General features: G+C 47.1%; 1 protein-coding gene and 1 pseudogene across 2 annotated transcripts in view; one reads left to right on the top strand and one right to left on the bottom strand.

The window, feature by feature from the left end:
• Positions 1 to 19710, top strand: part of LOC146655168 (echinoderm microtubule-associated protein-like 6) — a 68642-nt gene that overhangs the window by 21989 nt on the left and 26943 nt on the right. For both annotated transcript variants that reach the window (XM_085427555.1, XM_085427556.1), the window contains exons 2-11: positions 5085 to 5244; positions 11428 to 11526; positions 11771 to 11839; positions 14673 to 14858; positions 14974 to 15109; positions 16856 to 16929; positions 17166 to 17293; positions 17666 to 17803; positions 18583 to 18724; positions 18798 to 18912. In XM_085427555.1, coding sequence (XP_085283681.1) covers positions 5085 to 5244; positions 11428 to 11526; positions 11771 to 11839; positions 14673 to 14858; positions 14974 to 15109; positions 16856 to 16929; positions 17166 to 17293; positions 17666 to 17803; positions 18583 to 18724; positions 18798 to 18912 — 1247 coding nt within the window. The remainder of the gene's footprint in view (positions 1 to 5084; positions 5245 to 11427; positions 11527 to 11770; positions 11840 to 14672; positions 14859 to 14973; positions 15110 to 16855; positions 16930 to 17165; positions 17294 to 17665; positions 17804 to 18582; positions 18725 to 18797; positions 18913 to 19710) is intronic.
• LOC146655169 (uncharacterized) lies at positions 12245 to 14548 on the bottom strand (annotated as a pseudogene).

Here is a 19710-nt window from a genome sequence, read left to right as displayed (position 1 = left end):
GAGGCCATAAATCTGTTAATGAAGTCACACTGTGAGGACCGAGTCCTCTGAATGTAAGTCGTTAAGTCGATGGAGACGTGTGAGCGAGAGAGTGTGAAAAGAGATGAAGAACACAAGGATGAGATGATAGAAGGATGAGTTATTAGAGAAGAGGAGGAGCATCACTCTGCAGTAGGGCTGCCACGATTAGTCGACTATCAAAATCGTCAACGACTGATTTAATAGTCGACGCGTCGTTTGAAGGTTTGTGATCCCAAAAGACGCAGGAATAAGTAGCAGGATTTAAGAGTGTAATAACGGACTGAAACAGAAGATGGCAGCACTGCATGTACAAGGATGTCAGCTGCCGTTAAACCCCCGAAGAAGAAGAAGCAGTGTCCCAGAATTCATAGCGCAGCCCAGCTCAGTTTCCAACAATGGCGGCAGCTAGTTAGTTTTAATATTACTCTTATTATTCTTTCTGGGTCACAAAATAAACGTTTGACATATTTTCAGGCGAGAATGTAGCTGTGTAAACCTCAAATATCTGCTCAGTTTATCAGGACACCGCATATTTTCAAAAGCGCTCCGACGTGTTACCCACTAGCTCGATAGCGAGCCGGGGGCTAGGCTCACTAGAGCCGTGAGAACACCGGACTCCCGGCAGATCGTTTTCAAACCCACCGCCGCTACTCAGGTTAAACATGATATATGAGTCACTTAGATAACTTGAAAATGTTATTGTTTGGCTTTTTTTAGTATTTTATTTGTTCCTGAGTAAATCGGTTTGGCTGAGATTAAAGTTATAGTTTTTACACAGCTGAATAAACGTCAAGCAGACAGCTGATTATCAGAAGTGTGAGATGCTCGAGAATTTACTCCAGTGTCCTGTTATATTTTAGATAGCAAGGAGTTTATTAAACTTCACCGAAACAATCTGCAAATTTCATTTAAATTTAATAAACGATCATCTTGTCTTTATTTTTAGTTAGCACAGACCTTACACACTTAAAGCTGTAAGCTAGTGATAGTTATATAAGAGCAGATGCTGCTGGTGCAATCCGGTTGTTCAGTCTGACGTCACTAGCCGTGTCTGGGCCTAAACTCCGCTGCAGGTCCATATATCAAACGATCACTATGGCATTACTGAGAGTTGAAAAACTGTCTAAAGTCTTTCATCTTTAATAAAATGATCAGCGTTCTGCTCTACCAGGTGTAACAATTGAGTTTAACATCCAGGCATCCATGAAAACGGAATTTATGACATTTAACGGAGTTAGAAGTTAGCAGGGAGTTAGCTCGCTAGCTTCTATCTAAATACAATATAACATGTCCTGACTGCCGGGTTTTGGAAACAAATTAAAACGTACAGCTCTGCTATCACTTCCAACATAAATGAAGACAGAAAACTAAACAGCAGTGACGTTTGTAGGGTTACTGAAGTTGGGCTAGCTGGTATATAATGATGTGCTACGTGACCGCTAGCGACACAGCTATGTTAGCATAATATAAACAAGCTAACTTTTTTTCCACTTGATAAAAGTTAACGTGAGTGTTCTCGGTGGTCAGGGACAAATGTAATCGCATGGCAGGATGCTGTAAAAGGACCAAACTTCAGCCAGGAGAACAACTGAGATAATCCATCCACAATACGAGGTTAGTCATTCATATACTGCTGCATGGGCTGGGCTGTAGTTACATCCTAAGGTTTTAAAAACTGAGCTTAAATAAATGATTAGTGGTAATAAAAGCCGAGGGAGGTCAACAGTGATCACTGACTGTTTTAGGAGCTTTTTGAGATCAAATAGAAGAAAATACAAAACATTAAACATGTTAACAACACAAAAGCCATATTAAACGCAGACTACTTTAGACCCGGAAGTAGAATTCGTCACGTCATCACTTAACGACCGGATAAGCTGTACATTTTACGTCCAATGGATGATGATCTGATTAGTCGACTATCAAAATAATTGTTTGTGGCAGCCCTACACTGCAGACACGGAAACACAGAAACAAGTCGTCACAAAGCCCAGTTTTAGTTTTAACGATGCTCATCTTTCATTAAGAGTCTGTAGACAAACCTGGAGACAGTCCTGTGAGCCTGTGTGTGTGGTTTTAGGTTCCAGGTCAGAGGTCAGCGTGTGTGTGCTGCTGTTTAACTCAGTCCCAGCGTGCTGCGTGCTAACCATGTTACTTTAACTAAAAACAAGCTGACTGTACCTTTAAGGAACATTAACCCTGGCTTCATTGTTTACATCTGAAGCTTGTGTCACTCTGTGGCTCTGATTGGAGGTTTCACATGACAGTGAAGGATATTCCCCCATCTGTGAGTGCTGCACATTTATGTGGTGATTTTCTTATTTTTAGACCAGCCTGCTTTTCTCTAATACTTTGTAAATTAGTCATCCGGCCCATAACAGCCTTCTTTGACCTTCTGTTCAGACTCATGGGTGTGAAAGGATGTGAGAGAGAATTCATTTCTACTGAGTAAAAATGAATTCTACTCGCCTCTGTCAGTGCGCCCCAGGGCAGCTGTGGCTACAATGTAGCTTGCTATCGCCAGTGTGTGAATGTGTGTGTGAATGGGTGAATGACTGAATGTAGTGTAAAGCGCTTTGGGGTCCTTAAGGACTAGAAAAGCGCTATACAAATGCAGGCCATTTTACCATTTACCAGTATAAACTCTGTAGCTGTACACACACACACGCTCGGTTTTATCAAATGTCAGTGAGATAAAGAGTAGAGTATAAATACGACAAAAAACCAAAGAAGAAGACGTCTGGAAGTTGTCAGGTATCATCCAGTAGAGACGGGTGTGCAGGTGTGTGTGTGTGTGTGTGTGTGTGTGTGTGTGTGTGTGTGACCTTGGCTCCACAGTTGTCATGCTCAGACCTCAGCTTCCCTGCCCTTGGCAATACGGTTGTTATAGCAACCGCGGCAGCTTGCAGGCTCATTGGCTGGCAGGTTGAGAAGGAACGTCTGAGCGTGTGTGTGTGTGCGTGTGTGTGTTAGTGTGTGTGTGTGTGTGTGTTTGTGTGTGTGGAGAGAGATACCATCTCTGAGATCAATGGAGCTTCGTGGCCGACACACCTGTTCTATTTCTGCTTCTATTATTTCATACACGGCTGCTCCGTGTGTCACACACCTCTGCATGCACTGACCTTTCCGAACTACACACACAGACTCACACACACACATAGGTCTCAGGTTAAGCTACAGGTACCACAGTGCAGTGAGCGTGCTGGTTGAACATCAGCCCCTGTGAGTAAATCTGTTCGTACTATTATTATTATTGCTGTTCCTCCAGATGCTCATGTTTATCCTCTGAACCAGCACACGGAGACACAATAACATCCTGATTTCATAAAAATGTAAACGCACCAGAAATGGGAGCAGTTTATTTTGACCCATCGACCCCGGGAGCTGAGGCTGGGTAAAAAGGAGCGTCAACAATTAAATGTTCAACTTTTACAAATATTGTCCTCATGTTCAGCTCTATCTTACCATCACAGTTCAAAATAAGCCTTTTTTTTATCAGACTGAAACAAGCCTCCCCTCAGAAATCCAGTTTTCCTCTTACTGACAGCAGGATAAGGACGGTGTTCCCACATTTATCCAGCCATGTTTTCCAGCTCCTGTGGGATCGCGTGCCAGCTCCATCCCAGCAGGCTAAAACTGCCCAGCCCGCCTCACTGTGCTGATTGGCTGACAGCAGCAGCAAAATGGATCCATGAGTGTCACACACCGGATCTGAGAGGACGGACAGTTTTGTCCGTCCTCTCAAACAGGAGACAGAAAATAAACTGGTGTCTGTGAGGTCACAGTGAGGAGACTCGGCGAAGGTCACGAAACACGACCTTTACAACAATAACAGAGCATGAGACTGTGTGTGTGTGTGTGTGTGTGTGCTGATAATGATGCCATTAAAGCAGCAGGTGTATTTATAGCGCTGTCTGCAAAGGAGAACATTGACCCTCTGAACGGGAGACGAAGAACGATCCTCCCGCGCCGATCGGCGCATCGGGCGACAAGAGAACGCCATCGAACTCGGTCCATCGTGGCAGTTGCTGCTTCATCCCATGACAGCTTGGCCGAGCGTGAATCTTCAAGGAACGTACTCCTCCAAGTTATTTTGGGTCTTCCTCGCCGTCTCTTTCCATTCCTCGGGTTCCACAGAACCGCGACACGGGTGGGTCTCGGGTCCGGTAGCCGAAGGATGTGAGCGGCGAATCTGAACCGGCGCTTGGTGACTTGGACGTGGAGCGGCTTCCTCGTTAGTAACGCGATCCCGATATGTGATCTTGAGCAGCTGTCGAAGGCAACGCTGTTGGAAGATGTCGAAATCATTGTTGGGTCTGCGCCTCGCAGGCCTCGCTGGTTCAAAGACTCATCACCCGTGAAGAAAGAAAGACAAACAGCTCAACTTGCTAGCAAGGGGAGCCTGGTCAGATCCTCAGAGCAGCAGTGTGTGTGTGTGTGCATGTGGGTGTTTTTGTGTGACTTCCTGCTGATCGCAAAGGGTCACCTCCCCCTCACCCTGCATATGACTCAACCCCTTTTTAACAGTCTCACCACACAGAAGCACAGGTGAGGCCATAAAGGGCAGGAAGTAAAACATCCTCCCTAAATAAGGACCAGAAGCTTACATGCAGTGTGCTGTTACCCTCGATGTGGGGAACAGAAAAATCTCTAAACATACAGGTTAAAACAAGGTTTACAGATTTAAGCACAACAACGACAGCATTTAACATTTCACTCTAACATTCATTAAAAAGTTTATTTCTACATGTTTATGATGATTCATCACTTCTACCACTGTGTGACACCAAATCCATCACGTAAAGCTGCGAGTGACGAATCGGTTCCAACATTAAATCTTTAAAATGATGTAAAAAAGCTGCCACAGTCACTGCTGTGATGTTCGTGCGTGTGTTGTAGTTTTAAAGCAGCTCTTTGTTTGCCTGAGTAAAGTTTTGAGTGCTCCTTTACTCCTGCGTATACCTTATAGCCATATGTTCTCTGATTGGTCGTCTGTGTTATTACCTGTCTCCTCCCCTCCGTCCTTTGTCTTTCTAACGTCTCCGCCTCTTTCCTCCCTTCAGCCTGGCGCTGCACCCGGAGCGCTCCCTGGTGGCGACGGGTCAGGTGGGCAAGGATCCGTATGTGTGTGTGTGGGACACCTTCACCGCCCAGACCGTGTCACTGCTGCGTGACGGACACACACACGGCATCGCCTGCCTCGCATTCAGCGCTGATGGACAGGTGACGCGCACACACACACACACACACACACACACACACACACACACACACACACACACACACACACACACACAGTCTAAGACTATGATTTTTAAAGATAAGGCTGGAATCAAATGTAAATTTTCTGGAAACTCTTTAGTTTTCATGTGAATGAATGAGCTGCATTAATAATTAATAATCCACCTTAAATCTACAGCATGCAGTGTAATGTAATCTTCAACACTGAGACCCTGCAGCTGGTGGGATCATTTCTATGTGAAGGATTTTGACAAAGATTTGACATTTATGCTGAACACAAACACATCCAGCATAAAAAGCATGAACGATGGAAGTCCTGCATTATTCTTAATGAGCACCAGGGGGCGACAGCAACAAGATTTCTGCTCCTTTAGAAGTGCGACGCTTTGCGTCACACTGAGTAAAACATTAGAAATAAGGACCATCCAGCCCGCGCTCGCTGCACTCTCAGGCTTCGTGACATCTTTGATACCGTCTGTGGTTTTGAGTAAATAAGCCCGTGTGGCCCAGTGGGAATCTGTGGTCCACATAAACGCCGTCATCGGTGCTGTCGACTGATATTATTGCTTAGTAACAGGACTTGAGGCCCGTTTTTTGGGTTTACTGGGACCCAGATTATGACTCTGCCCGTGGGGCCCTCATGATGCTTGATGTGACGATAAGCAGACCTCTGAGGCTGAATGTGTCCTGGCGGCTTTTGTCAGATGAGTTTTGAAATTTCCGCTTTAGAAACGTGACAAAGATTTAGTCGTCCATCAGGGCTGTGGGCAGTAAATTTTTCTGCAGAGATAATGAAGCATTATGAAGTTTATCGGGGTCAGTCAAAGCCCAATAATCAATCTGTGTGTGTGTGTGTGTGTGTGTGTCCTGCATCAACCCAAAGGTCATAGAAGAATGACTCGGTGAGAGGAAGGAGGGGCAGGAAAAGGGCAGAGTGAGCTGAGAGGATGATGATAAAAGTAATGACATCATCCATCACTTTGGTTCAGTAACTTACAGTCAAAGGTGGAAAATGAGTGCGGTGCAACCCACCTGTCCTAAACTCACACACAGCATCAACCTCACATCATTTTCTCTACAGCTGCATCGATTTACCGCAGGTCGCTCTGTCAGAGGCGAGCACGCCTGGTCTTCAGACTCTGGCACGATGCACTTTGATTCTTTGGAAGAAGAACGCAGACATCGCGCTAAAGTTCGTGTCAGACCCTTGTGTCCTCACAGGGCTCCTCTCTGTGTCAATCAGCACAGTTATTAATGCTTTGTGTGCGACCCCATCGTGCTGCTGAAACACCTCTGAGGACTCCACAAACATCTGCAGGTGCTCCGTAGTATCGCACACCGACGATGGTAGCAGCTGCGACGTGACGCCTCTGTGGACGGGACTTGTTTTTCCTGCACATCCCACCTGCCTGGTTGGATTTCTGGGAAGTCCAATTGGAAAGCTTCCTCGAACTCTTCATCGTGCTCCTCAAACCCTTTCTGAGAACAGAGCAGAGCTTATTAACAGATGGACATCCTCTGTAATGGCCAGCAGGGGGCGGCTGGCTTCAGTGAGCGCTCTCCTGATCAGTTTATGGTCTCAGTCGCTGCTTTCGAGTCTTTTCAAGTCAACATCATATTAATTTAGGAAATTATCCTCCGGTTTGAGTGAGGCAGGACCAGAGAGCGGGACAGGGTTAAAGGTCAGCCCCAAGTCACGGCTGGTTTCAACACACTGAGAAACAATCAACCTCGTTACCGATGACTTTGTCAGTATTTTAAAGGAGCTCCTGAAAATCAAAACCTGATTCAAATTTGACCGACGGCTGATTAAAGATCGTCTTCTCGGGCGCGTCGGGTCGGAGAAACGTCGAGCGCTCGTTCTGTGACGTGTTTCTGTCATAACCAGCAGTTAATGTTGCAGTAGATCAGAATATGAACAGCCGTCCATCCTGTGGCTGATTGTACGTTTGCAGTCTGAATATTGAGGCACGTGTAGCCTTTAGCAGACATTGTGATTAACACCTCGGTGCACAAGCTCGATTCATGACGTGCTTTGGTCAACAGGAAGAGCAACAGTAGCAGGAGATGGTCTGCTTTAAGGCGTGGCTGATCAGTGCCGTCCTCAGTGTGATGCTTTTATTAAAACAGCGTTATTATTCCTTATACTGTGGAAGATGAGCTCTCTAAACACCGGTGGGTTTTTCCTCTCGTCTCCGTGACATGTGCAGTTTTAATAAAGATGCCTTTCACTCATTGCAGTCGCATATCTCCTGCTCCAGTGCTGGATGTTCACAGCCAATCAGAAGAACATTGTCTTAGAGAGGGGCGGAGTTACAACTGCTGCACTGAGGCTCATGAGATAAAGAAGGATTACTTTGAACTGTGAATCATGCAAAGCTGCTGAAGGACATCAGCTGACTCTGAAACCTGAAAATGGGTCAAGATCAAGTCCAGGTTCAGATTTCTGGCTTTTGTAAATGTGAATATTAAAGCGCGTTGCTCCTGAAGCATTGGTTGCTTTCTGCGATCACATGTAGACTCGTACGTGTAGTGACGTTCGTGTCCTCGTGCTTCCCGGACTTTTTTTAGTCCGATCAGATTCCCAGGAGCTGTAATCCAGGAAGCAGACGCTCCATTTGTTCTGCCATTGACTGTCTCGTTCTGCTCCTGACCTAAATGTAGTACGGGATGTGCACGCACATCTCTCTGCATGTTTGATTTCACTCATCTGTGTGTGTGTGTGTGTGTGTGTGTGTGTGTGTGTGTGTGTGTGTGTGTGTGTGGGTGTGTGTGTGTGTGTGCAGCCTGAGCAAATAGTTCCCTCTCAGCCACCTGGAGTGCTGGAGTTGCTTTTATACGCCTCCTTTTCCCTCCCGCTGACTCCACCGTGACTCATTTAGCAAACAAACCTGGTGGAGTCGCTCTGAGTTTACCGGCAGCGCCGCGTCTGACGGCAGCGCCACAGACGCCAAACTCGGTGTCGTGTCAACACGTTAGAATAACTTCTAACGAATGCTTCCCCCAGTCCCTGCAGGTCCCTCCCGTCGTGTCAGCCTGCGGCTGGGAAAATGAAACGCGTCACAAACCAACATATGAAATAACCCTGGGTGTGAGTGGGCGGCGTGCGCGGTAAATAAACTGTTTCTCAGCAACTGATGCTGAAATAAGAAAATCAATAGAGCTGTAAAGAGCGAAATCATAAATAACAGCAGCTTAGAGTCAGACCCGCCTTCACTCACAGAGTACATGATGATGGTGCTGACGGGTTTATCAGCTCTGTTCACGTGCAGCTCAGCTTACAAAATACCCGAATACCTGAAGGTGGGCGTGGACCCGGAGCTGAGGACCATCTTCATCGACCATCTCAGACGTGCTCTCGCTGTCCTCTTTCTGCCGTTTGGTGGCGTTTCTGTGCGTTAGGGAGCGTCAACATGAAAACACCTTAACCATCATCCTCCAGCTCTCCTGTGCTCCACAGCTCCGTAGCCACCCGCCATCGTTATCTGTCGACGGCCCAACATCGCTTCACTAATGATGAGATTTCCATCCAAACGTCCTTCAGTCTGAAGACGGTTCGTCATCTTTGGAATTTAAACATATAGAAATGAAAGCAGTGTTGTCTGCAGGGCGGAGCCACACTGTGGGGGGGCCTAACTTTAACTTCCAGGTGTTTTACAGGAAGTGAGGCGTTCCTTTCAAAGCGATTGTGAAAGAAGAACTAATCATTTGATTTGGGTCGAGCATTAAAAGAGAGAGCGGTAAAGGTCGGCTGAATAATACAGCACCCATCGTGCACGTCAACATATTTATTATAAGATAAGGACTCGTGCACGCCACGATGTGGCTGACGAGTGTTTACGATGTACGATGAGACAATCTTCTTCTGCAAAATCACCTTTAAATTCAAACGACTTCTAATTCCTGACGGTGGGATTAGTTCCTCCTGATTCTCGTGTATTTACAGGAAAACACTGTAAGTTAAATAAAATGAAATTCCATTAACCTCTTAAGCCCCAAACCTACCTGACCTTTTGCCCCCGTATCAGGGGCGTTGGGGCTTAAGCGGTTAATTAGGAATTCTGCTCTTAGTCCTGTTAATAAGTGTTAGCAGTGACCTGGCCTGGTCCTTGCTGTCAGCTCCTGACGGACTCAGTGAAGACACTAAAAACCAGTTTTTTACTTTGGTTTTGATTTGTGATTCTAACCGTGGAGCCTGGAAAAGCTGAAGTCTTTGTGAGCGTCACAGCAGGACGACTCTGGAAGGTCTGATGCTGAAAACACATCAAACGTTTGCTGGAAAACCAGATCTGAAGGTGTCGTTGAGGTCAGACGGTGATGAAACTGCCAATAAGCTGCACTGGTTCTGGTTTCTGTGGACGTGAGTGATATTAATGAAAACGCTGTCGCTGCTGCTGAGCTGTGAGGCGACTCTGTGAATGCTGAGCCAGCAGTTTCTGCCCCTGGCACTGACTTTGGATGACTGAACATCTCAGGCTAAATCAAAATAAACACACAATCAATAAAATAATCATAACTCCAGCTTAATAATAAATCAAGTGTGCAGGCTGTGGCTGATTTATTGAGGACTGCTGTGAAGCTGAATCCTTTATGATCTGCTGAGTCTTTGATCACTGAAGGAGCGCAGACGTCTGTTTGCGCAGCAGCTCGACGCTCCTTTCAGGTATTCTTCCCGTTAACCTTTCAATTCAATTCAATTCAATTCAATTTTATTCATATAGCGCCAAATCACAACAAAAGTCGCCTCAAGGCGCTTCATAGATACAGAGGAAACCCCAACAATCATGTGACCCCCTGTGAGCAGCACTTTGGCGACAGTGGGAAGGAAAAACTCCCTTTTAACAGGAAGAAACCTCCGGCAGAACCAGGCTCAGGGAGGGGCGGGGCCATCTGCTGTGATTGGTTGGGGTGAGAGAAGGAAGACAGGATAAAGACATGCTGTGGAAGAGAGACAGAGGTTAATAACAGATATGATTCAATGCAGAGAGGTCTGTTAATACATAGTGAGTGAGGAAGGTGACTGGAAAGGAAAAACTCAATGCATCATGGGAATCCCCGGCAGCCTACGTCTATTGCAGCATAACTAAGGGAGGATTCAGGGTCACCTGGTCCAGCCCTAACTATATGCTTTAGCAAAAAGGAAAGTTTGAAGCCTAATCTTAAAAGTAGAGATAGTGTCTGTCTCCCGAATCCAAACTGGAAGCTGGTTCCACAGAAGAGGGGCCTGAAAACTGAAGGCTCTGCCTCCCATTCTACTTTTAAATACTCTAGGAACAACAAGTAGGCCTGCAGAGCGAGAGCGAAGTGCTCTAATAGGCTGATATGGTACTACAAGGTCATTAAGATAAGATGGGGCCTGATTATTTAAGAGCTTGTATGTGAGGAGCAGGATTTTGAATTCTGGATTTAACAGGAAGCCAAAACAGGAGAAATCTGCTCTCTCTTTCTAGTCCCTGTCAGGACTCTTGCTGCAGCATTTTGGATCAGCTGAAGGCTTTTCAGGGAGTTTTTAGGACTTCCTGATAATAATGAATTGCAGTCGTCCAGCCTGGAAGTAATAAATGCATGAACTAGTTTTTCAGCGTCACTCTGAGACAGGATATTTCTAATTTTAGAGATGTTGCGCAAATGGAAGAAAGCAGTCTGATATATTTGTTTAATATGTGCGTTGAAGGACATGTCCTGGTCAAACATGACTCCAAGGTTCCTCACAGCGTTACTGGAGGACAAGGTAATGCCATCCAGAGTAAGAATCTGGTTAGATACCATATTTCTAAGCTTTTCAGGGCCGAGTACAATAACCTCAGTTTTATCTGAATTAAGAAGCAGAAAGTTAGCGGCCATCCAGGTCTTTATGCCTTTAAGACATTCCTGCAGTTTGACCTCAGCCTTTCCAAGCAAACCTTTGAAAACGCTTTAAAGGTTTGGTCGTTAGAAATAAACTTGAGTTCATCTGAAATGTTGCAGAGTTGCTATATTTACACTTACAAACACGTCACATGAGCGTCAGGCTAATCGAGCAGGGAGCCCCGCCCTCTGTCAGCTTGGATTAAGCTTTTGCACGTATGAAGCAGATGAGCTGTCAGATTTCTGCACGTTCAGCCTCTTTTTTAAATTGTTTGTAGACATTTTGGATGCGTAACCGTCCTCGTCTCTCCTCCGCAGCGGCTGGCCTCGGTCGGCCTGGACGCCAAGAACACGGTGTGTATCTGGGAGTGGAAGAGAGGGAAGATCCTGGCCACGGCCACGGGACACTCGGACAGGGTGAGAGCGTGCACCAATCAGCTTCCTCTGCAGTTAAGCCTCGCCGCTTGCCGCCGTCTGGCAAAGCCTCTGGGCGGTGCCGTCTGAGCGGGACAGAAAATCAGCGTGAAGCACCACACACCAATCAGATCTCAATAAAAAATCTTTTACAGAGTTTGAAAGTGTTTCCTTCTCATCGTACTTCCACTGTGCATGCACGCGTTTTCACATAAACCCGATAACGGACGATTCTTCTGTTCTCCAGATCTTTGACATCTGCTGGGATCCGTTTCAGCAAAGCCGCCTGGTGAGCTGCGGCGTGAAGCACATCAAGGTAACGCAGAAATCGTCGTTTTGTGCTCGTCTCCAGAAATGTGGAAGTAAAATGTAACGTATTCCTCCTACCCAGAAATATGACTGGTCAGCACATTGACCTTCTCCACCTTCATGTAGCCGCTTAGTTTCACTCGAGGTAATAAAATAGTTCCTCTGAACGCCCGTCATTAAATATCTCTAACGAGCCGAGAAGGAAGCAGATATAAAAGCTGGAGACAACTCCCAGCTCAGCTTCTCTCATCCAATCAGAGTCCAGTCCAGATATCAAAAAGCACCTTTACATGGTTCACTGCTGTGGATTTAAATACAAGACAAATCCAGGACAATTTAGATTGTTTTTTCTTTTTTATTTGCTGTTTTGAACACAAACACGACCAAAGCGTGCTCGGTGAGTTGGTGGAGATCACTCTTCCCCAGCCTGCTGGAGCCTCCTTCCCAGTGCTCTCAGTGTTCTCCTCAGTGGTATGCGCGGTAACCCTCTCGCAGGTGCGTCCTCGGCACTCTCTGTTTGGGTTCCTTGTTCCCTCCGCAGACCCCTTTCTCTCGCATCTCCGTCACTTTCTCTCGTGTCTCCGTCACTTTCTCTCGTGTCTCCGTCACTTTCTCTCGCATCTCCGTCACTTTCTCTCGCATCTCCGTCACTTTCTCTCGTGTCTCCGTCACTTTCTCTCGCATCTCCGTCACTTTCTCTCGCATCTCCGTCACTTTCTCTCGTGTCTCCGTCACTTTCTCTCGCATCTCCGTCACTTTCTCTCGCATCTCCGTCACTTTCTCTCGCGTCTCCGTCACTTTCTCTCGCATCTCCGTCACTTTCTCTCGGGTCTCCGTCACTTTCTCTCGCATCTCCGTCACTTTCTGTCGTGTCTCCATCGCTCTCCAGAAACTCTTCCATGAAGCGGTCTAAAACCGGAAAGCCATCCTCCATGAAATGTTCAATGATGCTCATCACATCTTCACGTAGCTTTTCCAACGCCTCTGGCCTGTAGATTCCATGAATGGTGGCCACTTCATGACTGGCTTTAGCGTCCTCAGCCCCGTTTTTCTTTTTAGGCTTGTGTTTCAGGTCGTGGTCCATGTTTGCTTCTGTGTTTGTGAAGAAGTAAGCTCAGGTGTGTTTAGTTTTAAACTCTGCAGAGGGAACTGCGATGTAGCCGTTGTCAAGGTGATCATTGGTTCTTATGCAGACAGGGAGGGCGGCAGATTTTCATAGCATAACTTTAACCTTTCACATGCTCACTGTGGTGGTCTGAGCTGAATTTGTTGGGACATCTTGTGCTGACACAGTAAAACATGCTGTGCTTCATAAATTAGAGTCAGAAAGAAGGAAAAGGGAGGGCTTGTTTTAGGGCGGGGCTACTGTGTGATTGACACTTCTGGTGCCCGTTGGTCTTTCAGTTAGCCCCTCCCCTCACTCTTTACATGTGCTTTTGAAACTAAGTCCATCGTTAATCTGTAACGTATTCCTCCTACCCAGAAATATGACTGGTCAGCACATTGACCTTCTCCACCTTCATGTAGCCGCTTAGTTTCACTCGAGGTAATAAAATAGTTCCTCTGAACGCCCGTCATTAAATATCTCTAACGAGCCGAGAAGGAAGCAGATATAAAAGCTGGAGACAACTCCCAGCTCAGCTTCTCTCATCCAATCAGAGTCCAGTCCAGATATCAAAAAGCACCTTTACATGGTTCACTGCTGTGGATTTAAATACAAGACAAATCCAGGACAATTTAGATTGTTTTTTCTTTTTTATTTGCTGTTTTGAACACAAACACGACCAAAGCGTGCTCGGTGAGTTGGTGGAGATCACTCTTCCCCAGCCTGCTGGAGCCTCCTTCCCAGTGCTCTCAGTGTTCTCCTCAGTGGTATGCGCAGTAACCCTCTCACAGGTGCGTCCTCGGCACTCTCTGTTTGGGTTCCTTGTTCCCTCCGCAGACCCCTTTCTCTCGCATCTCCGTCACTTTCTCTCGCATCTCCGTCACTTTCTCTCGTGTCTCCGTCACTTTCTCTCGGGTCTCCGTCACTTTCTCTCGCATCTCCGTCACTTTCTCTCGGGTCTCCGTCACTTTCTCTCGCATCTCCGTCACTTTCTCTCGCATCTCCGTCACTTTCTCTCGGGTCTCCGTCACTTTCTCTCGCATCTCCGTCACTTTCTGTCGTGTCTCCATCGCTCTCCAGAAACTCTTCCATGAAGCGGTCTAAAACCGGAAAGCCATCCTCCATGAAATGTTCAATGATGCTCATCACATCTTCACGTAGCTTTTCCAACGCCTCTGGCCTGTAGATTCCATGAATGGTGGCCACTTCATGACTGGCTTTAGCGTCCTTAGCCCCGTTTTTCTTTTTAGGCTTGTGTTTCAGGTCGTGGTCCATGTTTGCTTCTGTGTTTGTGAAGAAGTAAGCTCAGGTGTGTTTAGTTTTAAACTCTGCAGAGGGAACTGCGATGTAGCCGTTGTCAAGGTGATCATTGGTTCTTATGCAGACAGGGAGGGCGGCAGATTTTCATAGCATAACTTTAACCTTTCACATGCTCACTGTGGTGGTCTGAGCTGAATTTGTTGGGACATCTTGTGCTGACACAGTAAAACATGCTGTGCTTCATAAATTAGAGTCAGAAAGAAGGAAAAGGGAGGGCTTGTTTTAGGGCGGGGCTACTGTGTGATTGACACTTCTGGTGCCCGTTGGTCTTTCAGTTAGCCCCTCCCCTCACTCTTTACATGTGCTTTTGAAACTAAGTCCATCGTTAATCTGCGTCTAGGACGCAGATCTGGCCTCGAACAGTAAGAAGGTGTCTCCCCGTCTCCTTCCTGACCGCCTCCGTTTGTGTTCGCAGTTCTGGTCCCTGTGCGGTAACGCTCTCACACCAAAGCGGGGGATTTTCGGGAAGACGGGCGACCTGCAGACCATCTTGTGTGTGGCCTCGGCTAAAGATGACATCACGTACTCCGGGGCGCTTAACGGAGACATTTACGTCTGGAAGGGACTCAACCTGATCCGAACGGTCCAGTCCGCCCACAGCGTGAGTCTCACCTCTGCTTCCCGTCGCAGCAGAAGGCCAGCGTGACACTCGTCTGCACGTCTGGCTGACGTGGGTCCATCGTTGCTTCATTGTGTGGATGCGTGTGTGTTCTCAGGCCGGTATCTTCAGCATGTATTCCTGCGAGGAGGGCTTCGCCACGGGCGGCAGAGACGGCTGCATCCGACTGTGGGACGTCGACTTCAAACCCATCACTAAGATCGACCTGCGAGAGGCCGAGCAGGGATACAAAGGTACGGTCACGGGGTCACCGCAGGTCATTACAGCAGCAAAGGTGACAGTGTTGCATCACACAGGTGCACACAGGGACGAGGTCTCAGCTTCTAACACGATTTAACAGAAAAGGTTCGTTTGAGGCTGCAAAGTTAAGGTACGGAGAGGGGCTCAGGTGGGAGGGAGGGGCTCAGGTGGGAGGGAGGGGCGGGTTTATCTCTATTCTAAACAATGAGGAGGAACGGTCCTTACATCCCGACGGTTCTTTGTCAGCTGAAGGTTTTAAAATGACCTGATTTTCTTTGAGGAGGTTTCTCATCTTTATTTGACCTGATTCAGCTCAAATCCAGAGGTGGTGGCTGTTTGAACCCCTCGCCTCCCCCTCCTCTGAAATGTCGCTGCCCAGCAGGAGGTGCAGACGTACGCTCTTCCTTCAGGAGCAGCTCGAGGGCGAGCCATTAATCCCACCGCCTCCTTTTAAAATCTCCTCTCTGAAGATTTTGAGGAAGAAGTTAAAAAGGAAGAAAAGATGAAAGGAAGGAGGCAAAAGTTTTGTCAGTTTGAAACGAGTTCTCCTCTTTAACACATCTCTGCTGCAGACACGATGGAGCTTCTGATTAACCGTCAAAGTTCATCTCCTCAAAAACATCCTGAAACCAGTCGCTGTGACATCTGTGGACAGGAAATGTGGGAGCATCCTGCTCTAGGACAGCTTTGCATGATTCTCCTTGTTTCTTATAACGCTCAACAGTTTGAATCCGTCCGAGTTCTGACATTGACCGACGTGACCCAACAGATACAAACCTGCCATCTCATGGTGGATTAGTCTGAAAGGCTGCTAATATATCGGCGCCTAAAAATGTTGGAGTTCCACGCCCGATGAGACGACGAGCCCGTCCTCTTCGCCTCTCGCTGCTCTGTACGTGGACAGGAAGTCGGTTTGTTTCTGCTTCCTTCTCCTCTCCCGCGCTGCGCCGCGCTCTTCCTGCGTCTGAAGCTGAAGAAAAAATAATCGTTCCCAGTTATTTCCCACGTGCCTCACAAACTCCTCTGCTGTCGGCCTGTTTTGGCTGCTGAACCTCCGGAGTTTCTAACAACATTACAGGAAAACATCACATGCTGAGCGATGCCATCAGCCACAGCAGATGCTCTTAATTGGCGAGCGCTGAGCTGCTGAGCAGCCCTGCTAATTACATTTCCGATGGTGGAAAAAAGCAGTTTTAGCAGCAAAACTTTAAAAAAACACGAAGGTTGAAGCCGAGCTGAGTCAGCAGGTTGAACTACATTCACAAAGTCCAGATCTCCCTCTGATCAGACACCTCCTGCGCTCCTCCTGGGGGTGTTCTGAACTGAGATGAATGATGTGAGTGTCCACGTGTCTCTGCTGTAGTGCAGGTGTGCGTTTCAGTCGAACCGGATTCTTTTCCTAAAACTAACCGAATCATTTTTGGTGCTTTTAAAGTGAAAATAAAAAACGAAGCAGTCCAGAGGTTCATGGAGCTCCGTCCACCCTCACCTGGCTGCACCGCCACCTCTCCAGCCTCCAGCAGCCAGCGACAGCGGAGCTCGTCTTCATTTATTTAGTGGATTTAACCACCGAGTTCATCAAGACCGAGGACCTGCTTCCTCTGCAGCGCTGTCGTCTTCCATTTTTATCCTCCTGTTTGCTTCTTTTCCTCTCCACTGGTTTTATTTTTGTCTTTCTCCTGATGTTTTGACAGTTTTGTGTCACCTTACCTTCTCCTTTCCTCTCCTCCCTCCTTCAGGTCTGTCTATTCGCAGCGTCTGCTGGCGAGCCGACCGGATCCTGGCAGGGACGCAGGACAGCGAGATCTTTGAGGTGAGGAAGAAGACGAAACCTCACGCTGTTCCCTCCCTGCGGCGACGCGTTTCAAAGAGTTTTATTTTTGTGCAGACCTCCTGCTGACACGCAGGCAACAAAATGTTCTCATTAATCAAAACTGTGAAGAGTTTCTAATGTCAGGCAGTTTTAGCAGCTCAGATCGGCACTGAAACGTGCGTGATGTGGTGCTTTAAAATGTGAAAACCTGCTCTTGAGTTGTTGTACCTGTGCAGGTGATGGTGCGGGACCGGGACAAGCCGCTGCTCATCATGCAGGGACACAGCGAGGGCGAGCTGTGGGCGCTCGACGTTCACCCCAAAAAGCCTCTGGCTGTCACCGGCAGCGACGACCGCTCCGTCAGGTCGGTGCTCTCTTTGGACCGTGAATCATGCAAAGCTACTGTGGCTGAGTGTGAAAATGGAAGCACAGAGCTGAGGCGAGCAGAGTGATACAGATCCTTACACTGAGTGCTGCTTTGGCTCTTCCTCACAAAATCACTTTGTTTTCATCTGTTATGAACAAAAACTGACAAATCTGAACCTGAAACAACCTGAAATCAGCTCATGGAGACATCATGTTGCATTTGTACCTTTCTTAAAAATATCAAAGATTATAAATTTAACTTGTTGATTACACCTCTCTGTGTGTGTGTGTGTGTGTGTGTGTGTGTGTGTGTGTGTGTGTGTGTGTGTGTGTGTGTGTGTGTGTGTGTGTGTGTGTGTGTGTGTGTCAGGTTGTGGAGTCTGGTGGATCACGCCCTCATCGCTCGCTGTAACATGGAGGAGGCGGTGCGCAGTGTGGCGTTCAGCGTGGACGGATCCCAGCTGGCTCTGGGCATGAAGGACGGATCCTTCACTGTGCTGAGAGTCAGGTGACACACACACACACACACACACACACACACACACACACACACACACACACACACAGCTCTTAATTGGTTTCCTATGTGAATGACAGATTATGTGCGTCCAGTCTTGGTGCCTGTGTACAAATTAAAGCTGTTTCTGTAAAGTGTTGATGGTTTTCTTCCTCTCTCTGTCCTGTGGTGTCCCCCAAGGCTCTAGTTTTGGCCCATTACTGCTTTCTTTACATACGTTAAAATGTCTTAAAGACCTAAAGAATAAACATGAATTTAATTTTATGTTTGTGAAAGAATAAAACAGGTTGTTATGTTTGTGCTGCCTCCGTTGGCCACTCAGCGTCATGCATCCATCAGTCTGGGACACGAACATGTGATTACTCCAGTTTTGGAGTCACTGCATTGACTTCCTGTCAGTTTTAGGCTTGATTTGATTGTTTTAAAGATTTTAAATGTGCCGGCACGGCTGCACCGGTCTGATCCTAGTCGTGTTCACGCTCCTGTCAGAGCATCGCGGCCTGCTGATCAGGTGATCGTCCATATTAGGATTTAGACTTAAAGTTAGAGCGATGGAGCTTTTTCAGCTCTTACTCCGAATCTCTGGAATATCAAATACCGTCCCATTTCACCGCCCGACCCGTTTCTACTTTTAAGATTTCTGCTTATAATCAAACTCATTTCTACTCTCTGGCCTTTAACTTGAACAAGCCTTTACGTTAAATGTGCTGTACGAACACAGTCACGCTGTTTTTGTAACGTATGAGTGTGCTGGTCTCTGCTCCTCTCAGAGACATGACTGAGGTCGTTCACATCAAGGACAGGAAGGAGGTGATCCACGAGATGAAGTTCTCGCCGGACGGCGCCTACCTCGCTGTCGGCTCCAACGATGGACTGGTGGACATCTACGCTGTCGCCCAGAGATACAAGAAGGTCGTGTTGGAGAGACAGCGAAGAAGGTTGAGATGTTAGAAGCGAAGCTAACTCCGTCTCTGACTGTCTGCAGGTTGGAGAGTGCAGCCAGTCCTCCAGTTTCATCACTCACCTGGACTGGACGCTGGACAGCAAGATCCTGCAGACCAACGACGGAGCTGGAGACCGCTTCTTCTACCGGATGCCCCGTGAGTCTCTGGGGTCGTAGGTCAAACCTGAAGCTGGGCTGATTCTGCTCATTCTCACCATCTTTTTATTCTTGGCCTCCGCCTGAGTAGCTTTGCATGATTTAGAGCTCAGAATAATCCTTCTTCATCTTACACTGGGCCTACAAAACCTAAACCAACATTGAAAGCGTTAAAGTGACAAAGTGAAATAAAACCAGCAGAAATAAACTGAGTTTAAAGTGAACCCTGTGACGCCGACTCCATGCTCTCGTATCTTTGTGAATATGCTGTCGTGCTGTTTTTGCAGAATGCTGATGTTTAAAAAAAAGTTGGAGCCATGTCAGCATCCATTCTTTTTAATATCGCTGGTTTAGCTGACTCTGTGTTTTCATATTTAATCGGCCTCTGAGGACCGAGTGGGCGCTGGAGACGTCCGTCTGCTCTGCAGGTAGCGCTCGTCTGCAGAAGCTGGAGCTCTCCTGCTCATTCCCACCTCCTGAACACCACCAGGGCAGCTGTGGATGATTTACATCCATCTTCTTCCGCTTGTCTGGGGCCGGGTTGCGGGGGCAGCAGCCTAAGCAGAGAAGCCCAGACCTCGCTCTCCCCAGCCACCTCCTCATTTTAAAGAATCAATCGATCAAACTTGAGACGCTTCTCTGAATTACAGGATAACAATAATAATAATCTCAATTCTTAATCAGATATTAAAATATAAACACTAAAGTCACGTACGTGTATTTACAGTCTACATATTTTAAGAATAAAGACAATAATTGTTGTCAAAATCTATGTTTTTATAATATTTAAGAAATTAAA

This window comes from Rhamphochromis longiceps, linkage group LG13 (genome assembly GCF_057381845.1).
Source record: "Rhamphochromis longiceps isolate RC_006_pf linkage group LG13, R_longiceps_female_GT1.1, whole genome shotgun sequence".
In the NCBI taxonomy this organism is placed as follows: domain Eukaryota; kingdom Metazoa; phylum Chordata; class Actinopteri; order Cichliformes; family Cichlidae; genus Rhamphochromis; species Rhamphochromis longiceps.
Note: the sequence above shows the minus strand (reverse complement) of the source record. Positions and strands in the feature narration are given on the sequence as shown.